Source organism: Echinococcus granulosus, assembly GCF_000524195.1.
Source record: "Echinococcus granulosus chromosome Unknown EG_S00003, whole genome shotgun sequence".
Lineage (NCBI taxonomy): Eukaryota > Metazoa > Platyhelminthes > Cestoda > Cyclophyllidea > Taeniidae > Echinococcus > Echinococcus granulosus.
In genome coordinates, this window is record NW_020170383.1 from 1,283,270 (window position 1) to 1,304,512 (window position 21,243).

A 21,243-nucleotide genomic window follows, 5' to 3' on the forward strand; every position below is an offset into this window, starting at 1 on the left:
ATTTCTGCAGCATGTTGTCCGCATGTAACAGTTGAGTTCTTTATTTATAAATCCAACATAAGCTTCTAGGGCCCTACCTACAATCGCGCATGTTGTTCCCAAGCCCCTTGCTAACTCTCCTCGTCAGTAGGCACTTAGTTTAACTTTGAATTTTACCATCCACGGGAACTCACAGATAATTGCTCCATATTCATTAATTCCTACTAATTTACGCTAGAATAACACTGGTTCAGTTATTTTTTCGGACATCATTCAATTTAACTTAACTAGAACGTTCAAAACAATGTAGAGTTAAAATTTCGATTATTAAGGTTATTCGTTTCACACTTATCAGAAGTTACAAATTTGCCATGCTTTCAATTGGAAACTTAATTATGAACCATAAGATGGAATTCTACTATTATTGCATTAGGCTTATAATTAATGATCTGCCTTAAAGTAACTTTGGAATCAAATAGATTACACAATATTTATTTCATCGACGGAAGGTTAGCCTTTGGGTAGGACAACAGAAGTGTGAGGTTCAATCCTAGCATGGCGTGGTCCCAAGTTACAGTTCCACACACCAACCCCTCGGCCCTCTATGCGATCTCGGGGGACATGGCGTTGGCAGTTCGATTTTCGCGCAGCGGTGGGAACGGTGCGCGTTGATCGAGGCTGGTGTGCGAGAAATTGCTCACCCTCGCTTTCTGGTGGGTGGCGGAGGAGGCTGTGGACGAGGCAAAGGAGAAGTGACACCTATTTGCAGGAAACTCGCTATCCCAACAGAGCGACTCAAAGTCGCAGCGACTCTGCTGGTGCTGCCGCTGCTGCCTTCGCAGACTTTCTGCTGTAACGGTGGTGGTAGTGAAAGTGTCTACCACCGGAGGACTCTGGATCTCTGGGGTGAGGGGATTTGGGGGCGAGGAATCACTTATCGAAGCTACTTCGTTCACCGTCTCGTAGATACTTCGCGAAATAGACTGCTGGGGCGGAACCATAAAGAGTTCCGTCGAACATTTCTTGGAGTTTTGGCCTCCACCTTTAGTTTATATGAACGAAAAGTACATGCATTCGTTATGCAGCCTATTTTTTTCGAAATAAGGTCATATCTTTCAGTCATGCGTTAGCTATCACGATTCGAATGTACGATAATGCTCTACGGTATGCATCCCGATTACATCATAGTGCTGCATTCCTTACTGATTCTCACGATTTACGCTGGGTTTTTTTTCTCAGATAAATTAGGGCACTCGTTAATTTTTACTACTTCACGCCTTAAAGTTATGTATTTTCAAAATCCTGAATTCTAAAACGCTATGTATTATTTAAGTGTTGATAGTCTTCAGTTCTGAGATATTTAACACCAACTTCAGCATTAATTTATTAAAAATGAAGTATTATTGGATGCTGATCTGAACGAAGTGCTCTTTACCAAGCTAACGAATTAAAGTGAACTAATAAGTTAATTTTTTGAAAGGTACGCATGTGGCATTTCACTAACAAATCTAAGCAGTCTCAAAACTGAATCAAATTTAAACACTAATATAAAAATAAATTAATAACTGTAGCTGCAGAAAGATCGTCAATCCTCACGACTCAATAGCGTTTCAGTAAACTTATTAGATAAGTTTATCCGTAATTATTCAATTGCACATGAGGTAACATGCAAGCACAGTGCGGTCGTAATGTTCAGTGCAAATTCTTGAAAGCGAGCTAACTGAGAATTGTCTTTCAGATCTTAATGGGCGGATTGCAAAGAAATCTTAAATATCTAGTGCAGTTACGTCTTAAAAGTTGATTTTGCATACTTCATTGTTAATGCGAAGGCCCAAGGTATGGGCTAAGTATGTAATTTTTCGTTTGCATGAACCGTATTCCGAGCTGAATGACCTATTGCAACATGAAGCAGAGTACTCGGATTTAACTAAATCAAGATTATTAAACATTCGGATATTGACGGTGTACCGAGTTGTTAGATTTGGACAGAAGACTTGCATTCACTGTAGGTTAGATACCAATAGAGTACTTACCAGCGGTGACCAGTGGTGAAGCATCGTTGGGGAGGTTATGAGGTCTTCGGTGGCAAAGGGAAAGGGCTACTAAAATAGTTTTGAAAATACTTTGGACATGCTGCACGAAACATCGCGCATTCTTAAATCTTCACATTTTAAACAACCGATCTTGCTACTGAGAACAGCTAAATACAACGTGCCAGGAATCATGATTGAAGGCTTTCTGGTACTTGTAAATAAACTAGTTCTATTTAACAAAAAATAAGTAGTTTAGCACGGCGACGTTTATATTTCATGTTATGATGGTCAAAATAATCCGAGCACTGCACAAAGTGGAACATAAGTCATGTAGAACCTCATTGAATTAAATCATTTTGGAGTCGATTTGCGTTTTTTTAGTCCAGTCGGTTATATGCGTTGCCTGAAGTGGATTTCATAACACCATACCGGACCCTATCTTAGGAAAATATGATATTGATATATTTAAAAACATGCCAAAATTTAGACATAGTTTAACAGCGACTGTTTACTATCGCGTAGTTGTTTGTTACAGAGATGATGCTAACACAGACACAAAAGTATGCTGGAAATGACTCCAATCTCAGAAGACGCTTCTGTGTCGGCTTCCCAGAAGCACCCTTTTTCGTGGCTAATCTCCAGGGATTCTAGAACATCGTTTTCTGGCTCAGTTCTTCTGACTGGCCAATATCACGAACAGAAGGACTTTAGACTGCTAATAATTACCACAAGATCAAGACTAATTAAACACCAATAAAAAATCAGAATGGAAGCACTTCATCGGCTAGCAGTTAACATACTTAAATGCCACATCTCTGGGTTACTCACACGTCCGTGCTGAAATTTGTCTCCTGATTACGCCTTTTGGAAACTCGACAGGATCCAGACTCACGAAAATAAACACTGGTTCATAACAAAATCGCATCGTCAAGCGCAGGAGAACCTCAAAACCCCCTAGTTGAGTTACCCATGTTATTCCAGCAAGTAAAGAAGTAAAGGCTATCAGGGAAAGCAATTTCTTTCATAAATCACTATTGACCTACTCATGTGCATCGTCAGAATGCATAGTTCAATAATGCATACCGAGATTTCAAATGAGGTATTAATAAAACGCAGAGATGGAAATGGCGAACATGGTGCGATTGTTTACCACAACTACTTCAAAATTGCCTAGTCGCGCAGAATCCCTTTTTGCCATCGAAGCACGCGTTCCTCTGTTCGTTTATAACTCAAAGTTAGGATGGCTTTGTGGTGTTTTACTTGGGTTATTAAGAAGGAAACTTGTTGCTTATGCCGTCAAATGGGTAATTAATTTAAAGTAGTTCACGAACTACAGTTGCAGTTAATTTCATCTAAACGGAAACATAAAAACCACTTTTACCCTTATCAGTATTGACATAAAAATAAATTCTTCAGGTGAACTGTGCGCTTGGATATACCGATGATGATGTCCAAACAAACTACCATTTCTTATATTGTATTCTAAGTTGTGCAAAAAAGCGATTTCTCTCATTACATTAGATCCAATCCATCAAATATTATACACGGATCTAATACAGAACACCTCAGTGCATAGCGAGATCCATTTAGGTTCCACGGCACTGCAAAAGTGCCGTTTTTAATAAATACCATTAAAGGTAGTGGAAATGTACTAGCAGTTAGGTATTCGTGCAATTCTAGAAAGGCATGAAGGAAACAAAAAGTTATTTATTTGTTTTATTAAAGTAGCTGAAAAACAAAGAGCTTTTTATGAATAAACAAAACAATCCCGAGAGGAAACACTTTAAATGGGATGGTAGAATAATACTATTACTCCTCCGTGAAGTGGAATGGATTGCAAATGCGCTGCTGTGCGTGATCTGCGGACGGGTGAACCTTAAACCACCTTTGATGCATTTGCAAAAGAAAGCAAAATCTCATGGTTTTCTTCTTGTTACAAATACCCCTTACGTGGAAATGGTGAAAATCCACTTTGCGTCGATAGTTTGGATTGTATGTTCATTGATGTCATAGGTCATAATAAAGTTATGTTTAAAATTTAGCTGATTGGTGCTTACCTTGGTAAAGAATGCTGTGTAACCATTTAGTATAGTGAAAAATGCGTACGTTTATCAAGGTAGAGAATTAAGCATGATTTCGTGATATTGCTCTGTTTGAGAGGCTTTGGCCCCTGGACTTATGGCATCTCGATTCACTTAAGGAAAGTGGGTTGTCACTCGTTAAAAAACAGGTCAGGCGATTAATCAAAGCATAATAACGCCCTACGTAATGGTACCTCTCTTCAGCTGGGAGAGAATAGGTTTTTTGCAATCAGACTGAATGTGAAAGAATTAGCATCTAAGAACCGCTTATATTAAGTCAGTTGGAAAAATTTTTTGAATTAAACATGCCACCCAATGCAATTTAGATGATGAGGTTAGAAGGGGACAAAAGTGGAACAAATACTGATCCGACAGTTACCAACTCAAAATCCCTATATTGCCAATAATTTTCTAGTAAGAGTGTCCATTCTTAATCATTCCTGCTCCATGTGCTTTTTTACAAAAGGTGCTTATATCTCCTCAACCATCGTACAATTCCAATTCGCACACGGAACAGTTGCCACTCAGCAGTGAAACCGTGGACGGGCTTGAGTCTAATGAAGCGTGCTTTGCATAGGAGGATTATTTACATCCACTCAACATTTGAAAGCATTCCTCAGCAAGTTATCCCGCGGTAGACCCCAAACCCTGCGGCAAAGCTTCCTGATCCAGACCCGCATCTCACGCTCTTTGCACGTTTATCCAGTGCAAATCTTACTTCCTTAATAAAATCCCATGGCTCTATTAATGGTTCATGTATATTACATGCATTCCAGAGTTCAGTAAGGGTAATTTCTACTGCTTAAGATTCCTCTTACTTAAAAACTATTTTATGTTGTATTTATTCATGCATAAATCTCGAGACTTACTAAGATTTAAAACGTTTAAAGACCAAGTCTTATTGAGTTGCATTTGATTCGCAATTAGCTCATACCGTCTTGCGAAGGAGAAAATGAAACTCAAACATCTAAAATCCCACATAGCGAATAATTAGTGTCATTAAAAAATAAGGAATGCATTTACTACCTTTTATGACGTTTATTGATGAATTTCAGCTCGGAGAAAAGTTAACAAGATCATTTTTCCTTATTGTAACCTTTTCCATTTTCTTGTTTGGACAAAGGTTCGGACAGCTGCTAAACCCCGTTTCGCACAAATGAGACGATAAGGCTTTGGGTGAGATTTGGAGGATATACACACTAAACGAAGGAGCTGAGAATTCTTTGACTGATTTAGACATGTTTTTCTAATACCATTTGCCGTATATAAAAGCCCATTTTCTTTATAAATACTTTTTTTTCTTCTCAAGAAGGAATAGCTTTGGCCTAATCCTTCAATAAACAGATTCCTCCATTCTTATCAACTGCAGTGAATTAGCAGTAATGCGCATCCTTTTGTTTCAATTTTCGTGCTTTGTTATCAGGTAATAATTCATGTTTAGAGATTTATTTTTACCTCTGGGAGGGTCACAATTTTCCGGCTCCACTTTGTCTATAGCGTAAATGCAACCGCATGTTTTCGCTTGGGAAAATAAAATTTGATTCCTTGCATAGATCAAAAGATCACTAGACGACCACAGGCGGACGCTTTACAATTCGACGAACTATCGCCAACTCTGTCAAAAGAATGTAGCGATTTTTCCCGTAGCATTTGAAGTCGGGCATGCGTGACTGATTGATGAACCAGTTGATTGACAGGCTGACTAATTAATGAGTTAATTAATTAAGGAAAGTTAGTAGCCAGATAGCCAGCAATATTCGGATTATTAATGGCGAATGTATACCAAACATACTGGCACAGCAATTACGGAGAAAGAGTCGTCAAAAATTAATATGGCATTATTCGCGTTTTGCAAAAGGTTAGGGGATACTGCTTCATGTTATTTCAGCTTGCAAGTTAGCCCATAAGATTTGCTTTCTATGTTTTCAAATATTTCTTCTGTCTTTAATCCATAAATTCTTAAAGGAATCAGTAACTACTATATTAATATAAGTCCTTGATCTTGTGCAAAAAACGATTGAGACTTAAGTATCTCTTAAGGACACAATAAATTCACCGACAGTCACGACATGCTTTACCTTTTTAATTCTCCGTGGATCAGTAAAACAATATGCAAGGCAATTTTTGTTAATAATAGCGGTAGAATGGCATCACTATGTATCAAAGGGGAATTTGAATACGCAAAAGTCTAGAAGGATGTGAACTTACTTGATGGCTGTGAAGTCCTTGGCGAGTTTGGAGTCTCCTCGCCTGCCCCTACTAGACTGGCCTGTCGGTTGCATGGAATACCTGGATATGAACAAGTCACGACTAAGTCACATTTCGACAATTTGATTATTAAACGAAAAGTTAGTTGCATACACCGTTTCGTTTTCGCACAACGCTGGTGGTAGAACTAATGGTAAAAGCACCGAGTGAAACAAATTATCTCCTGGCTACTTCACTATTAATCGAATCTAAAACTAAATTGAATCAGGTAAAATATAAAGCCCTCTTTAATGCCATTTTTTGATGTTCACATTTGGAGTCTGATTTGTGCCGCCAATGGCAATTATGTGCGCGCAGAAAAAATTGCTATGAACGATATCCTCACAAGTGCAGGTTTGACAAATTAATTTCGCACTTTGTGGACCATCAAGTTTCGATCCCATACGTAGGCGACTTGAGTGAACTTCCAATGAAGGCGCATACTTAAGCCTAGGATCTTACACTTCTGCATACTTTGGCGCTCTCATTTCAAACTTTTTTCCATTTGATACCTTAAAATAAATGAAAAAGTAGATACACATGTACGAATTTATACACTTTAATGCTTCAAGCATTATTAAACCAGTTGTCTCAATTTAATATAATCTTCACTTTCTCTAAAATTACTCCTTTCTTAAAAAGTGCTCTCAATTCGGATTAGCAGCCTGCTTTTACTTTCCGTTTAGTGTGCTTCCGGTCATTTACAGAACTCCATCCTTCCCAGGAGTGGCGATGTGCGTACTCTTTGGAGGGATTTTTAACATCTCTCGCCAAAAGGTAACTTTGTGGACTTGCAGATTTGATAGTAAGCAGAAAAAAGTGTCAGACGGCCGGCTAGATTTCACCGTAATATATCGTATTATGACAAAACACCATTTGACTGAAAGAAAAAGTTCCAATTGTAAAACATGAATTTGCATGCTTAACTCAGATGCTTCAAAATTATAAAAGCGTGGTGGAACCGATATTGTGCTGTGTTGGCAATGAAAATATAGACATTGGTCAACTAAAAATGCATGCAATAGCATAGCATGATATTATTTCCCCTGAAAGAACGTATACCTGATTAAACTTGGCTTTTCAGAGACCAGATGCATACTGCTGCAGGTGACAAGCAATAGAATACAAGTGAAACATGTATTCCATCTATTCTGTGAAATCGTACAGGGGAAGGTAGATTGTATTGCGCTAGCCCGTGAGACCTAACTAGATTCGCTGAATGCTTGTAATCCCGCAAAATCGACTTTACGCCTCTTCCCGCGAGCCACTCTACCTTATCATGGGGACGCGATTCAAGTCTACCGCTTCATCTTAAACAGCCGCACCCTCGCACAACCATAACGGGTGGTTTTTAGTCTGCGGAGAATGACAGGTGGGCTTCGTTAGAAATTCGTAAACTACAAGGCAATTTAAGATAAATTAGGAGAGTTTTTATTAAATATTTTTAACTACCTGAATTCAGTGATGCCAACTATTGTACTTATGAAATCACATAGATCATTTTACTGCTCAAGAAAAATACTTTCACATGTTTTTTGTCTCATCGTGCAGCTTCAAAAATGAAAGAAGATTTTACTTTCCACTGTTCTGTTTTATGAAGGCGTATCTCTATATGCGGGACCGTGGTATTCGAGTGCCATCTCAGATGTTATAAATAGTTCAACCTTTATACTTCGATGAATGAGCACTTTTTGTCAATAAGAACTCTGGCTATGTATCAGGCCGAGATCACAAAGACGTGCTTGGAAAATTCTTCCTCTTACTTATAGTAATCTGTTTGCCCGTTTCACCCGTCACTATGGTGTATAGACTGGCACGTAGAAAGGAAAAATTAAACCATTCATCGAGGAATACGAACATGTCAAGCAGCAGAATGTAATGGCACACGATAATCTCAAGCATTCCTAAGACAAGTAAGAGGGAGCAACTCAGCAAGTCTAAAAAGTGAGTGGGATTATGAAAACTAGTACCTGTTTCAAATTTACGATGATAGGCGTAGCTATAATAGTTAACATTTGGGCTGAACTATTACCCATCCATTTCAAAGGCAACCTTGGTTGCATTAGAAGCACAGCTAGGATTGATACATTCGTTCCCAACGAGACTCTGTGAAGCCGTGAACGTTTAGCCAAGAACCGTCCAACCCCTCCATGCTTTACGCAGTATTTTCCTTATAATGGGATTGAAATTTTAACCTTTCCTCCAACGGGTTAGTAATCCAGTAGCCGAGGCAAATTTAAACTGTTAAAAAGATTCATTTTAGATAATACGCCAAACCACTGATACAATGCTTACACATGGGGTATCACTTTGTTAAAGTGTGGGGGAAATTCCTACTGAATAGTTTTCAACGATTCCATTGTCTCTTATTGTGGATTCTAGAAACCCATTGTATAAGGTTTTATCAACCATAGATGATTTGACTTTTGGATGTTTTAAATGAAGCTGATTAGGTAAAAATAAGTTAACATTTTGAATATTCGTTAGCACCGGGAAAACAGCTTAGTGGGATTGAGTAATTGCTTGAGGCATGTGAATAGTAAGTCAACACAAGCCTTTTCGCTTATTGGAGGAAATCTATGCTATTAATCAGGAAGTCTGTCTTTTATAAAGCGATACTGGGGTTATCGAGGTGTCTAAATTGCGTTAGATGTATGCGCCATTAATTGCTACAGTGCTTGGCAAATCATTTCTCTTTAAGTGCATGGCATAATCATTTCCTGCGCAGCCATCTAGGTAATTGAAGCCAAAGACATTTGATTTAGCAATCGAATAGCTTTCAGTTCCTTAAAACGATAGGCTTGACACTAGTTCAACTTAATAAGATTTCATTTTTGACAGTATGAGAGTTTAGTAGATTGACAGATACGTGATCGTATACCAAACCTGCCAAATTTACCTCATTGCATCTTATAGCTCTTCATAAAGTGTTATTTCGGTTACCAGGCTACCAAGTCCATAATAGTATGTTTTTCTCTATTGTTATTGGATTTAACTAGGCGAAAAGAGGAGAGAGTAAGGAGGAATGCATACTTCTGCGAGGACAGAGAGGAGCTGTATGAACGTTTTCGAAAATGGCACTGTTCCACATCCGTCGGCTGTCGGGGCTGTGGAGCGGCTCGGGCAGCGCGCCGCGTTCCGTCATTTTGACTGAGGGACCAAAGTTGGCCGCGAAGCCGGTGAAGACGTTGGATGTTATACCCCTACCGCCACCCCTCGAGCTCCCTCCGCTACCACCACCTCCACATTTTGGCCGCACTGCCTCCACGGGTAGCACGCGACGACGCTTCTTAGGCAGCTTTGAGCGCGCCTGTGTGTGTGAGTAGAACATTGAGAAGTTGGAGACTATCACTGGCACTGGCAGCGAGATGGTTAGAACTCCGGTGATTGCACACATCGCTCCGACTATCATGCCTGCAAAGGAAAAGGTTTTTTCGGTTTTGGCTCAACACTCATACTTCTTATGGTTTTGACGAACGGTACAGGAAGGGAATTATGAGAGTAAATCAAACCACTAGAAGATAAGAGGATTGTATCTCGGTATGTGCATTTTATTTGAGTCGCTTAGTATCCCTGAATGGACTGAGACTCCAATAACACGGAATGTATAAGGTCTAGAAAACCAGTTTTAAAAGTTTTTCTTGTTAATATTCAAGTTCTTTGGAACAAAACTTATGTGTAATTCATCCTACAGATGTTTGAAAAAGTTGCATGAGGGAATCCAAAATTCAACGGGAAAGACTTTGAGTGATGAAGACAGGAGATGCCAGCATTCCTTGAATACGCTATTGCTTAACAATTTATGTAGTGATTTAGTAAGGTGATCATTCTTAGTGATGAGTTGTTGAGAGCAAAGTGGGAGTGTTTAACATCACCAGCATCTGCTTACCTCTAGCCATGAATTTGGGATTGAATGCAATTCTTTGACCGATGGTAGAAAAATTTGTGCTTGATTACCGACAAAATCAACTTTAAACGGATTTATGATAACTCTTTTGGTTAAGTAACGACTTCTCCCTGTTTCTTCCGGTTGGATTAAAATCTTTCTCGTTTGCCAAAACACAATTTGTCTCATCCATTTGACTATTTGAAGTACAAGAACGATTTTATGAAACAGGCTTTCCTGTTCCATGCTATGCTAATGCACTGTTCGAGCGCTTAATAATTAGCTGTCGGATCAAAGACCGAAATGCTTTCAATTAGCTCATTCGTCAATAAGACAAAGAGTAGTTGCGTTTCTGGGGCTTTGTTGGTGGAGTAAGCAGAATGTTAGCATTTAGATTACTTGGAAGAGGACTCCAAGGTTCGTTAAGCGCTTAAGGAGAGGGAATTGAAATAAAAAGCAGACCGGTGACAGGGTTTGATAATTATATTAATAATGTTTTTATTTTCATGGCTTTTGTATTCCAGCAATCTAACTCTACTCACATTAAAAATATTGCCCTGCAAACATACACCAACTATTCAGTGTTTAAAGTTGTAATGAGAGCCAACGTTTGCTGCATCACAATACCATTAAAATTAGACAGTTTTTTGACATGCATCTCGATTTCTGAAGTACTAGAGAATTCTTTGTGACTAATATATTACTATAATCAAATTGCATTTTACAGTTTTGGAAAGCTGTAGATGTTTTAAGGTTCATTAATCTCATATTAAATGATGTGTAAATGTGTCTAGCAAATCAAAATGGCTACCACAAGTAGTATTTATGCCATCTCATTAAAAAGGTTGACGCGGCAACCGAGGCAACCATGACTTCACGAATGAACCAAGACTACTTCACTGAAGGCATATGACCGTAAATTTAACTTAGCTGTCATGCACCCTCAAAAATAACAGCTTGTTATCGACAAAAAGACCTCTGACACTTATTAGTCTAAATGAACTGATAATAGGTGGGAATGTCAATTAGTAGCACCTAGATGGGAAATCTATTTATTAGTAAATGGGTACAAGTATCAACATAGGGGTTACTGACGATTACTTTAAACAGCAGTTGAAATGTAAATGGATTTTTAGGATGAGCTTACCCAAATAGGTTTTTGGTACCATGTCGCCGTACCCAACAGTGGTCATGGTGACGATGGCCCACCACAGTCCTACAGGGATGGAGTTAAAGTCATTGTGTGGGTTGTTCTGAAACCGCTCTGCGTAGTACATTAGGGCGGCGAAAATGATGATAAAGACTCCAAGGAAGAAGACCAAGAGGAGAAGCTCCTTTAGGCTGGCTCGAAATGTGTGGATGAGGATCTTTAGGCCCGAGTAGTGGCGCGTTAGCTTGAAGAGGCGCATGATGCGCACAATGGAGAAGAACTCCAGGACCTCGTATTCAGAGCTGAAAATGAGCACCTTGGCAAGGAATTGATCCAAGTAGAAGGAGAGGAGGGCGAGGAGGTCGATGACGTTGACCGCAGAGCGGAAGAAGGCGAGTTTGGAGTGAGCTACGAGGAAGCGAAGGCTAATCTCGAAGGTGAACCAGATGTTGCAGATGATCTCGATATAATCGAAGATGTTGTGCGCCCGGATAGAGGTGCGCTCGATCATCCAGAGGGTCTGCATGGGTCCGACAGTGGCGGTAGAGGCGGTCGCGGTGGTGGATGCTGCGATTGAGGAGGCGGCCCGTGGCATACGCGTATGCGCTAAGCCATGCGCACCCTCGTTCTCATGCCGGGACTCCGTATCGCTTAAATAATAGCTCTCTCTCGGTGGCGCAGATTCCTCTAAAGGTGTTTCGAAGGTTCGGTTCACCAGCTCCGGAATGCGCATTGATGGGGCCGTTTTTAGACAGAAGGAAACGATTGAGAGGATGATGAAGAAGACTGAAACAAATGCTACTGCCTGAAAGATAAGCGGAATAAAGAGTTATTGCATTTTGGAAAAGTTAGGATCCGAGTTCTGAAGATTTCTCGGTTACGTGAATGAAGCTATCAAACCAGTAACTAAATAAAGTTGTTTAGCTTGATACAACTGATTAAATTCACCTAATGTGTTTTGCATAGTTCAAATCATTCCTTCGCTTTAGGACAAAAGTCAAAATTTGAAGCTAGATTATTTTATAAGGGAACCTTTTAAAACACTCGTTTGGCAGCATTTAAAAATTAGGCTCTCTTGTAGGTACTTAATATGGTTTTGGAGACGCTTACATAAACATTGATAACCGCGATAAGTTAGCAGAGCACTGAATTCCACCCGCGTCTACTTCTATTTATTTATAATTTCACAACAATGCTTTAATATCAGTAAATTCGCGTTAGGAGTGGTTCTGCCATTTTGGAAAAACCTCCACGGTGAAGCAAGAGCAATCTAGGTTTCAATCATATCATACTGCCCTTTCAAGCCCTTCACCAGCGATAAAATTCAGTGTTCTATTCGCCTCATTTGCCTTTTACGCTGATTCCAAGGCTGCATCCTTCCCAAATATCGCCATTTCCTTTTTGTTTGAAATCAGACTAAAGTCAGGATTATTAAAGGTAATTAGAATAAAGTACAGATGACCGTGGCAGATGCAAATAATTTGCACAAAACCTCCATTGCTTGTGACTAGCCATGGATTCGTAATTACTGTGAGCCAATTCATGTACTGAAGTAGGGACTTCGCTGAAGAAGGACCCTATGCATTTTGGGACGGCTGCTCCTTCCCGTAAATCCTACTTATAATTGAAGTGAAGGTGCGTAAAATCTTTCGATTATACCGCTTTTAAGAGTCGATTCTTTAGTTCTCCACATTTGAAACTTCTGGACCCTTATAATCTTAATTCTAGTAGAGAGATTTTCACACTTTCAAGGATCTGTGAATATCTACTGTTGCGAGTGTTGTAAATGGGTTAAATGACAACGCCGGACAAACGTAAGTAGCCTTTTTTGGGGTCGTTTGAGGGTAGTAATCAAATTTTACTTCATGCGAGGACATTTGGACTGAATGCTATGGCAAGTCGTTAAAGCAAATATTGTGATTTTCGTTGAAGACAGAGAAGTTGTTACCTTGGCATAAAGGGAAGAATAGGGCTCATCAATGAGTGCCCACAGCTTGGGTTTCCACTTCTGCCATTTTGTGAGAGTCCCACTAAGGTATTGCTCTTCTAAGTGGAACTTCTCATAGAGCTCCTCTTCCGTTTTTTTGTCGGTATCAATGTCCAATCTCTCCAGAGTTTGTAAGGTGTCCTGAGTTTCACGGTGTCGTGTGTAGGTCATCCAGCAGCATGGCTCCACCTAAAAAATCCAAGAATCTCACCAGATGGAATTCTTTATTGCCCTTTGGATAAAACTTCTATTGCCGTTATTCGAAAATAAAGCGCCGTGTTATTCAGATTAGTCTCTCATTAAACTTGTCGGATTTCAACCTTTAGGTAGGATAACTGATATCAATGTTATTTTCCAATGATTTTATAGATACAATCAAACTAATCATGGTTTGATACGAATTACGTAGAGGGACTTACAATACAAGGCAAAATTTAAGGTCAACAAATCCAAATTTTTTCTTGAATTAAAAATTTGTGGAGCGATTGGCATAATGACTGATTAGGCCTTATAATTGTCAGTTCTCCGCACCGCTGCATTAGTGTTGCATTAAACGCATGAGAACGTGGCGATGGTTTTGTAAGGACCCCTTTATCGCATGGTTTTAAGTCAGTGGACCATAACACCGGAATAATAAAAGGGATGTGATTCCTCCAAACTAAAATAATCGAAACACTAGTGTGCTAGTATGATGAATAAAATAAAAAATGTTAAAGCTATGCTCAAAAGTAGGGCTCATGTTTCATATAAGCTATAATCCACCTCCAAGCGATTTGTTCAAATTCGCGTACGAAGCATAAATAACCAGATAATCTTGAAAACAGTTTTGCCTTAGTTGTTTGCAAATTTGTTCGGTGATGGTTCGCGTATCGCTGGTGGAGCAAGTGTGGCAAAATCGCAAACAACATATTGCCGAAAACTCCTAAAGATTTAGCTTTGAAATCAAAGTGATAGTCAGAACGTCACCCATTCAGAGACTAGAAGGATCAATGGGAACCTTAGCTAGTTCTGCTTTTTATTTTGTTCCATTTCAACCCTTTTGTTCACACAGTTATCATGGGGATACTTTAAAGGGATTAATAAAATTGGCGGCTTCCACCCATCATCGTATTTCTAAGAGTTTGGCCTGTTCGGTTTAAAAGACGACACTCTGTCTTTTATCCTTGAGGTTTGGTTAATTATTATAAGTGGAATTAGTCATTTTTCTCTAAAGAAGGCTTTGGTAGTGGTAGTGAAATTAAAACATCATACTAATTTTAGGAAGGCTACCAAGGAATCATAAAGTGACGCTGGTTCGCACTTAAAGCTGTTTCAAAGGCTGCTCTAAATTTTACTGTTGTGCTATTTTTCGGGGCAAAATTGATGTAAAATAAGTAGTGTGCCGAATCGCAGTAAAATTGTAATGCTATTTTAAGGCACCTCATTGTAAAATGGGTCTTATGAAACCAGAATGTTCAAGCAGGAGGTCAGGAAAAGAGGTTTTCCAGGAATCAAGTATAGATGACGATGTTAACAACATGTTTTTATAGCAAATGGACTTCCTTCAGCAAATAATGCTCGAACAAGTCATTTTGGTTAAGAGTGGAAAATGCTGAATAAAGAATGGGAGGAGCTTTTCGGCTTCGTTTGTTGCTTATTGAAGTTAGCCAGTTATAAACAATTGAACGCCTATTGTGTAGACACTCTGGAATGTCTAGACAACGAGAAGACCCAATATCAAAATAAGGCAACTGCTTGTTTGATGAGTGTGTACATATATTGAGGTGAGAAGCCTCTGAACTCAATGTGTGACCTTTGTAATTACAACCAAATCGCAGATGACAATAAGAAGCAGAGTCGCTTGGGTTGAGAATGGGTAGAGCAGTCGAGCCTTAATCAGGGGGCAGAGTTCACCGACTGAGTGACCAATCACCTTGATTTTGGGCTGTGAACTTTGTGTTCTGGTGTAGCAGGCTATTCAAGAGATAAGTCCTTAACAGGCAAATTTTACTGATAAAGTTCATTCAAAATGCGCCCGCCAATATTGGACTTTTGGTGTTTCACAGGCTTAATTGCCTATCATGGGGCTTGAAACTGAATTTCATGCTGTTTTCCGTTTCAAGCCGCGATTTTATCGCGATGTTTCGCCAAATTAAGGAGTATAAATAAATATACAGATAAAACGCGATGTAAAAATTTTACTTATTTTAACTTCACCGAAGTTAGCAAAAAATATTCGAATTAGAAGTCTTTTAGCTTTCAAGCTATTCAATGCATCTCAAAAAGACAAAAGACATTTTAAATGAACCATCCCCTAAAAGAACATCCAGTCCCATTAGTAACCAACGCATAGCTCACATCGGAGTTTTGATGCCTACCCACTGTTCCCTATTATACAGTAGGGTTTTCCAGCATTATTAATTGGGATTACCATCCTACCAGGTAACTTAGGTAGCAAAAGGTGGAACTGTTGCGTATAAAGTATCCAGCCTACTTAGATACACGATAAATGTATCCATGTGGTCTTGTCATCGAAAAGTGGATTGTTACGAATGGAGAGTCACAAATGCAGCCTCGTGCCAGCGAAGCACCTAAAGGCACATCAGACGAGAAACGCCACAAGATGTGCCAATTTAAACCGCCAAGACCATTCATTAGCCTAGGCAAAAAATTCATGTAATCGCTTTCTCCAGGTTCATCATCATCTATTATGAAAGTGGGAGAATTTTTGTGCTTCCATGACCAAAGTTTAGGTATCCCTGCTGGATTTTGAGTGGCCTAGCTCAATATTACAAAGCTAAAAATGATTTTGTTAAGGTTGCCTAAAAGCATCTTTTTCCAGATCTAAAAAAGCAATATGTTGCAAATACGTTGCAGTGGTGTTAGCTTCTTTACAGATAAGTGAAGTCGTTTGTGACACGGTGGGGTTTACTTAGTTTTTCTCCATCTTTTCTTGTAGTACAATTATATTTGCTATAGCTTCTGACAAAACTTGCATTCTAAAACTGTTATTCACATTTCTACCTTAATACCTTCTTGTACCCATCTCCACAAGTAAATGCCAGTTTGCCGCATTTTGCTTCAAAATACGACTCGATCTCAGTTCGTTTGTTTCCTGTTTGATTTTGACATATTAGTTCCTGTCTAAAGAATTATTCACTTTCAAACTGATATGTCATTATTTTGTATTCAGTGTGCAAAATGACCACCAACTTGGCTATCAGGAGAAAACTTGGCGATAGTCAAATCAAATTAGTTTTTGTGCTCATTCAGTACAAGTAGGGAAATATTTCAGGCATCATTCTCATTCCTTTACATCTACCATATGAATGACAGACTAAGAAGCACGTAAACCATCTGGAGGCACAACGCTTGGGAAGCACTAGAAAATATGAAAAGGTGGCGCATCCAAATTCGCATAGTTTATAGACACTAACCGAAAAAAGTGTGGAAGGCCATAGCAGTGTTTGTCTTTTGAGCACGAATCTCACTTCATTCAACATGTTCGCAACGCAATCTTCGATCTGTAACAGCTACAATTTTTCTCATTTTGTATTTCTCATTCCTTTGCGATGGCCACTGCATTGGTAGTTATGATTATGCAGAGTAACTTAGTGCCTTATTTTGTGATTTACTTAAAACGAAAACAGGAAAATAGAAAAAAATGCACATGACTGGTGCTAATCTTTAAAGCACTCAAAGATGAATAAGTTTAACACTTATTAAGCAGATGAATCATTTAAGAATACAGTGGAAATACTTTGATTGAGCACTTATGTAGTTTCGCTAATTCAAATTTACCGTTTATGTTATCTGTTTCTAGCCAAATATCTCGTTGTTGAGATTTACTTTAAAAAAACATAGAAATAAATGGTTCGTAGCAATTTTAACGGAATGCCCACAGATATATCGGAATATTTTGATATCATTTTGAAGGGTAAAGAGACCTTAGAAGCATTATGATTCAACACAACAGATATCATGCGGCAGGCTCAGCAATGACGTCACCTATCAGGAAAACATTCACGGCTTTCAATGCCGTCTGAAATTTCTATAAGCTTATGTACCATTAAAAAAATAGGTACTACGAATTGTGGTGCTTCAAAAATGAAGTCAATGACAAAAGCTATTTGCCACTATATCTTCCCCGGCAAAATATTAAAGTCGTGGAAATTGGCTTTTGCGCACCGATTGTATTATCAGGCTATGGATTGGATTATCTGTAGAGACACTAGGAAGCTGTTGGTGGGTTCCGACAAGAAAGAATAAATATTTATACTTTATCGGTAGTAAGTTGCAAGAAATAGTTCACCTTCAGAAGGAAAGAAATTCAGTCGTACTCTGTTTCAGCCATTTTTTAATGAATTTCGAGAATTTTGTGTTTTAAATGAAAATTTACCATCTGTAAATAGTGTGGAATAGTTAAATATGATTGCAAAGTAAAAAATTGAACCAAAGCCAATTCCTTGTGAAGTGGTTGTATTTAACTTACCCGGAAAATTTTACAAGTTTATTCTATTGAAATGTAAGACCGATTACTTTTTCTTAAAACCTTTATTTCCTGGCCCAGAAGATATAATATTTACTTCCCCTTAATCAATGTCCAAGTGACAATTCATCTAATCACTTCTCAAAATGGCACCAAGTCAGGTCCTACACCAAGTGATTTTAAGTCGGCTTTACTACCTAATTTAATAACTCTCACTGATATAGACATTTTACTGCGCTGACAGAGCACAGTCTGGTGTCTCGGGTCTATGCGCACTACCCTTCTAACCCCGACTCTATTACCCTATTTGCTGACACTAACTTTAGCACGTGAGTAAATTGTCAAAATGACCTGCATTGGGAGCAGATCAATAGCACAATTTATTCCACTCTCCCATATAAATACGTGAACTCAAAGCCAATAAGATAAAAGACTACCTTATGGTGCCTGGCCTATTTCAAATTCACTAAAAGAGATCCGGTGACACCCTAGCCTTGTCTGATTTGCTGTGCCATAGTTGTGAAAACTGATTTTTAAAGTTTCGGTTAACTTAGTTCTGCTATATGGAGATTAGTATGGCACATAAATTCGCAATTAAAGATGGCACCGTTTTAAAAAGTCGGTCATTAAAAAATGCTGTCATTTTCCTAATAATGATGGTAACATGATGGATTTGCGAGGCACTATCAAGTCAATTTATTTTTTCGAGCTGACGCTAAGTGGAACTCTATGATATCCAATTTTAATAGAACTTAACCAGCGTAAAATCGGCTGGATGATTGATAGCATTTTGTATTGTTCAGTTCGATGGGATAAACGCATAAGCAATTTCGAGAATATCAGTCGCTGTTAAAAGGAAAAAAACAGAGACTAGGTGAAAAGCCAAATTGGGTTTTGAGTTAACTAGATAGGATTTTGTCGTTCTTCTTAGTAAAAGTTGAATAATTACAGAACTCTTTCAAAATATGTAATTTATTAAAATTACCAGTATTACAATCCATAATTTTAACCCTAAGGGTCAAGCTTTCGAATACCACTTTTCTCCTGAAGCAAATGACATGGTCATAACTACCTCCGTTTCTGTCTCTTATTTCTTAGGTATCATTTCAATGGTCATGTATCTATTTAGCCGATTATCAAATATCAATTTAAAGAGAATGTGACAGCCATCACTGGAAGAAAGACCATTACGAGAATGTAGAGGAAGAAGCTTTCATTAAGCCGATACAAATCAGCCGTGGTTGTCTGGTTTCGAGCGAAAAAAAACAGGAATTAATTTGTTCCCATTCTACCTTGCACACACATTAGAGATTAATTTCCGGGGTTGAGGTGGTGTCCAAGATGTGTAGAGTGGAGTGATGGCCTTTGAAGCTGATTGTCGTCTACTAGTGCGTAGTATATGTAACTTATTAGCCTAGCAGTTTCTACGACTTTCCCAGTCATTGTAATAGCGGAGAAATTGCTTCCTCATCCACGTAGAGAAGGCTATTGAAAATTTCACATGCCATAATCTCAAGTCATTTTTGGTAAAAGTGACACACAATTCGTGAATGAAGGATCCCCTTTAACCTAATGCTCCTTTGAGTGTCCCACCGTTAAAGTCAACTGTTCAAAACGTTTCTACTACCTCGGCTATTACCTTATATCATAAGAATTTTACGAGAAGCCAGAAGAGCTTTAAAACAGCGTTTAAATTCGTGAAGCAGACAAGCTCCTATTGCAACATATTTAGTTTATGTAATATGCGGGTTCGAAATAAAATGGGGCAAATTTATAGATCACAGCTATTAAATTCATGTCTGTTACGAAAAGTTGGTGGAGTTAGCTGCACTGAAAACCACAGAAGCGTTTGCGGTCATTCTATAAATACGCTAAGGTGAGTCATGCCTTAATCTCTTGTTGATTTTATCAATAAATTGTTGATTTACTCAATAGTCTAAAATTTCTTATTTCCAATGGAGTATAAAAATCAGAAAGACCAAAGTGGAGCAAAAGGAGGTGTGAACGAACCTGATTGGAATCGAGTCCCCAAAATTCTAGCTCCTCCTCGAACAGTGGCCCACAGACGTCGGTAGGATAGTGTAGCTTTCCAGTGCGATAGTAGTTGAGAATTTGAGCGAAAACACCGGGATGTCGGTCGAAAAAGTACTCGTTGAGAAGAGGATCGTAGTTGGCTAGCGCCTCCGTCAGCCTCGATAGCCGCGTGGCGGGAATCTTCTTCAAGGTCGCCTTGTACGTCTCGTGTCGGATGCCACCCACGTTCAGGATCACTCGATTCTCTGAGTCCATTGTTTCCACAGATCCGTCGAAAAGTTCTCTACCGTGTAGTTCATGAATTAGACAACTGTCATGGACATGCTTGCATTGGCTAGGCAGTCGGCACAGCCTTAACTTAAAGTGAATTACCTAATTTTCTACACATTTGGCTATCCATCAGGTTAATGTTAAATTAGTTGGTCCAAAAACTCCAAAATATCGAGATATCAGTCGTCTTTATGTGTGATTTCAGAGAAGCATCAAAGAGGTAATTGAAAGAGGAGGGATTTGGGTTGTGGATCGCAGTAAAAAATCCCGGAGCTATTTGTCCCACTTTGATTTTTGTCGACTATTTGTAAGCATTTTTGAATTATTCTAGTCAAACCATGTCCGTTACTCAAGGCTCTAAATTTCCATTAATGGTAATATTCACTAGTTTGATTATTTACCTGGGCGCGGGTAGGTCAAGGAAGTGAACACGACCGTGAAAATCTGTGTTTTGATTTAATGTGCACTTGCCAGGTTATCGTGTTCCTGCTGTACACCTCTTCATACCTAAATTGGAACACCAAGTGGGGTCACGTTTAGTAGGATTTGCCGAAACCAGTTCTCATATCATTCAATAGAGGAGGCCTAGTTTGATAACAAATTTTAAGGCCCTATGTAAATTTCATAGCTGCTGCAAAAAATTGCTTTTATTTAAATGTTCTAGTCCATTTTTAATGCTCGTCTGTTTATGCCGTTTTTATAACCAGAGCCAGAGTTATAGTCCCTGATGCACGAAATCAATCCCCGATCAGGAGTAAGCATGGTGTTATTTTCGGCTTTGGTTCTCAAACCTATACTTCGGTGATTTAAAAATCCAAACATAAGTAGTCTTTCATCAAAATTTGCCTTTCCAAGTTATAGTTAAGCAATTTCCAAATGCTACCTAGAGTCCACTGAATGCGCTCTAGTGGAATCGCATGCCAAGGCTAGAGGTGCGAGTAGGAGTAAAATCACAGATTGAGGGTTGAACACCCACTAAACAGATAAAGTACCTGTTCTTCCGTGCCCAATTACCAGGGTGGCGTCTCTAATCCTGAAGCTTCAACATGCATATCTCAAGTGGCAACATATATACACTGCTGTACTGTTAAATATATCCTGCACTTCG

The 21,243-nt window shown here is 38.9% G+C and overlaps 1 protein-coding gene across 1 annotated transcript; it reads right to left on the reverse strand. All coding sequences in view use genetic code 11, as the record gives it.

The window, feature by feature from the left end:
• Positions 1 to 9,335: 9,335 nt before the first annotated feature.
• On the reverse strand, positions 9,336 to 20,120 carry EGR_00831 (Potassium voltage-gated channel protein Shaw; the record flags this gene model as incomplete). The annotated part of the gene is made up of 5 exons (XM_024490080.1): positions 9,336 to 9,754; positions 11,374 to 12,181; positions 13,325 to 13,552; positions 16,780 to 16,866; positions 19,842 to 20,120. The coding sequence occupies 5 exons, from the start codon at positions 20,118 to 20,120 to the stop codon at positions 9,336 to 9,338; spliced, it is 1,821 nt and encodes a 606-aa protein (XP_024355483.1).
• Between the last annotated feature and the right edge of the window lie 1,123 nt (positions 20,121 to 21,243).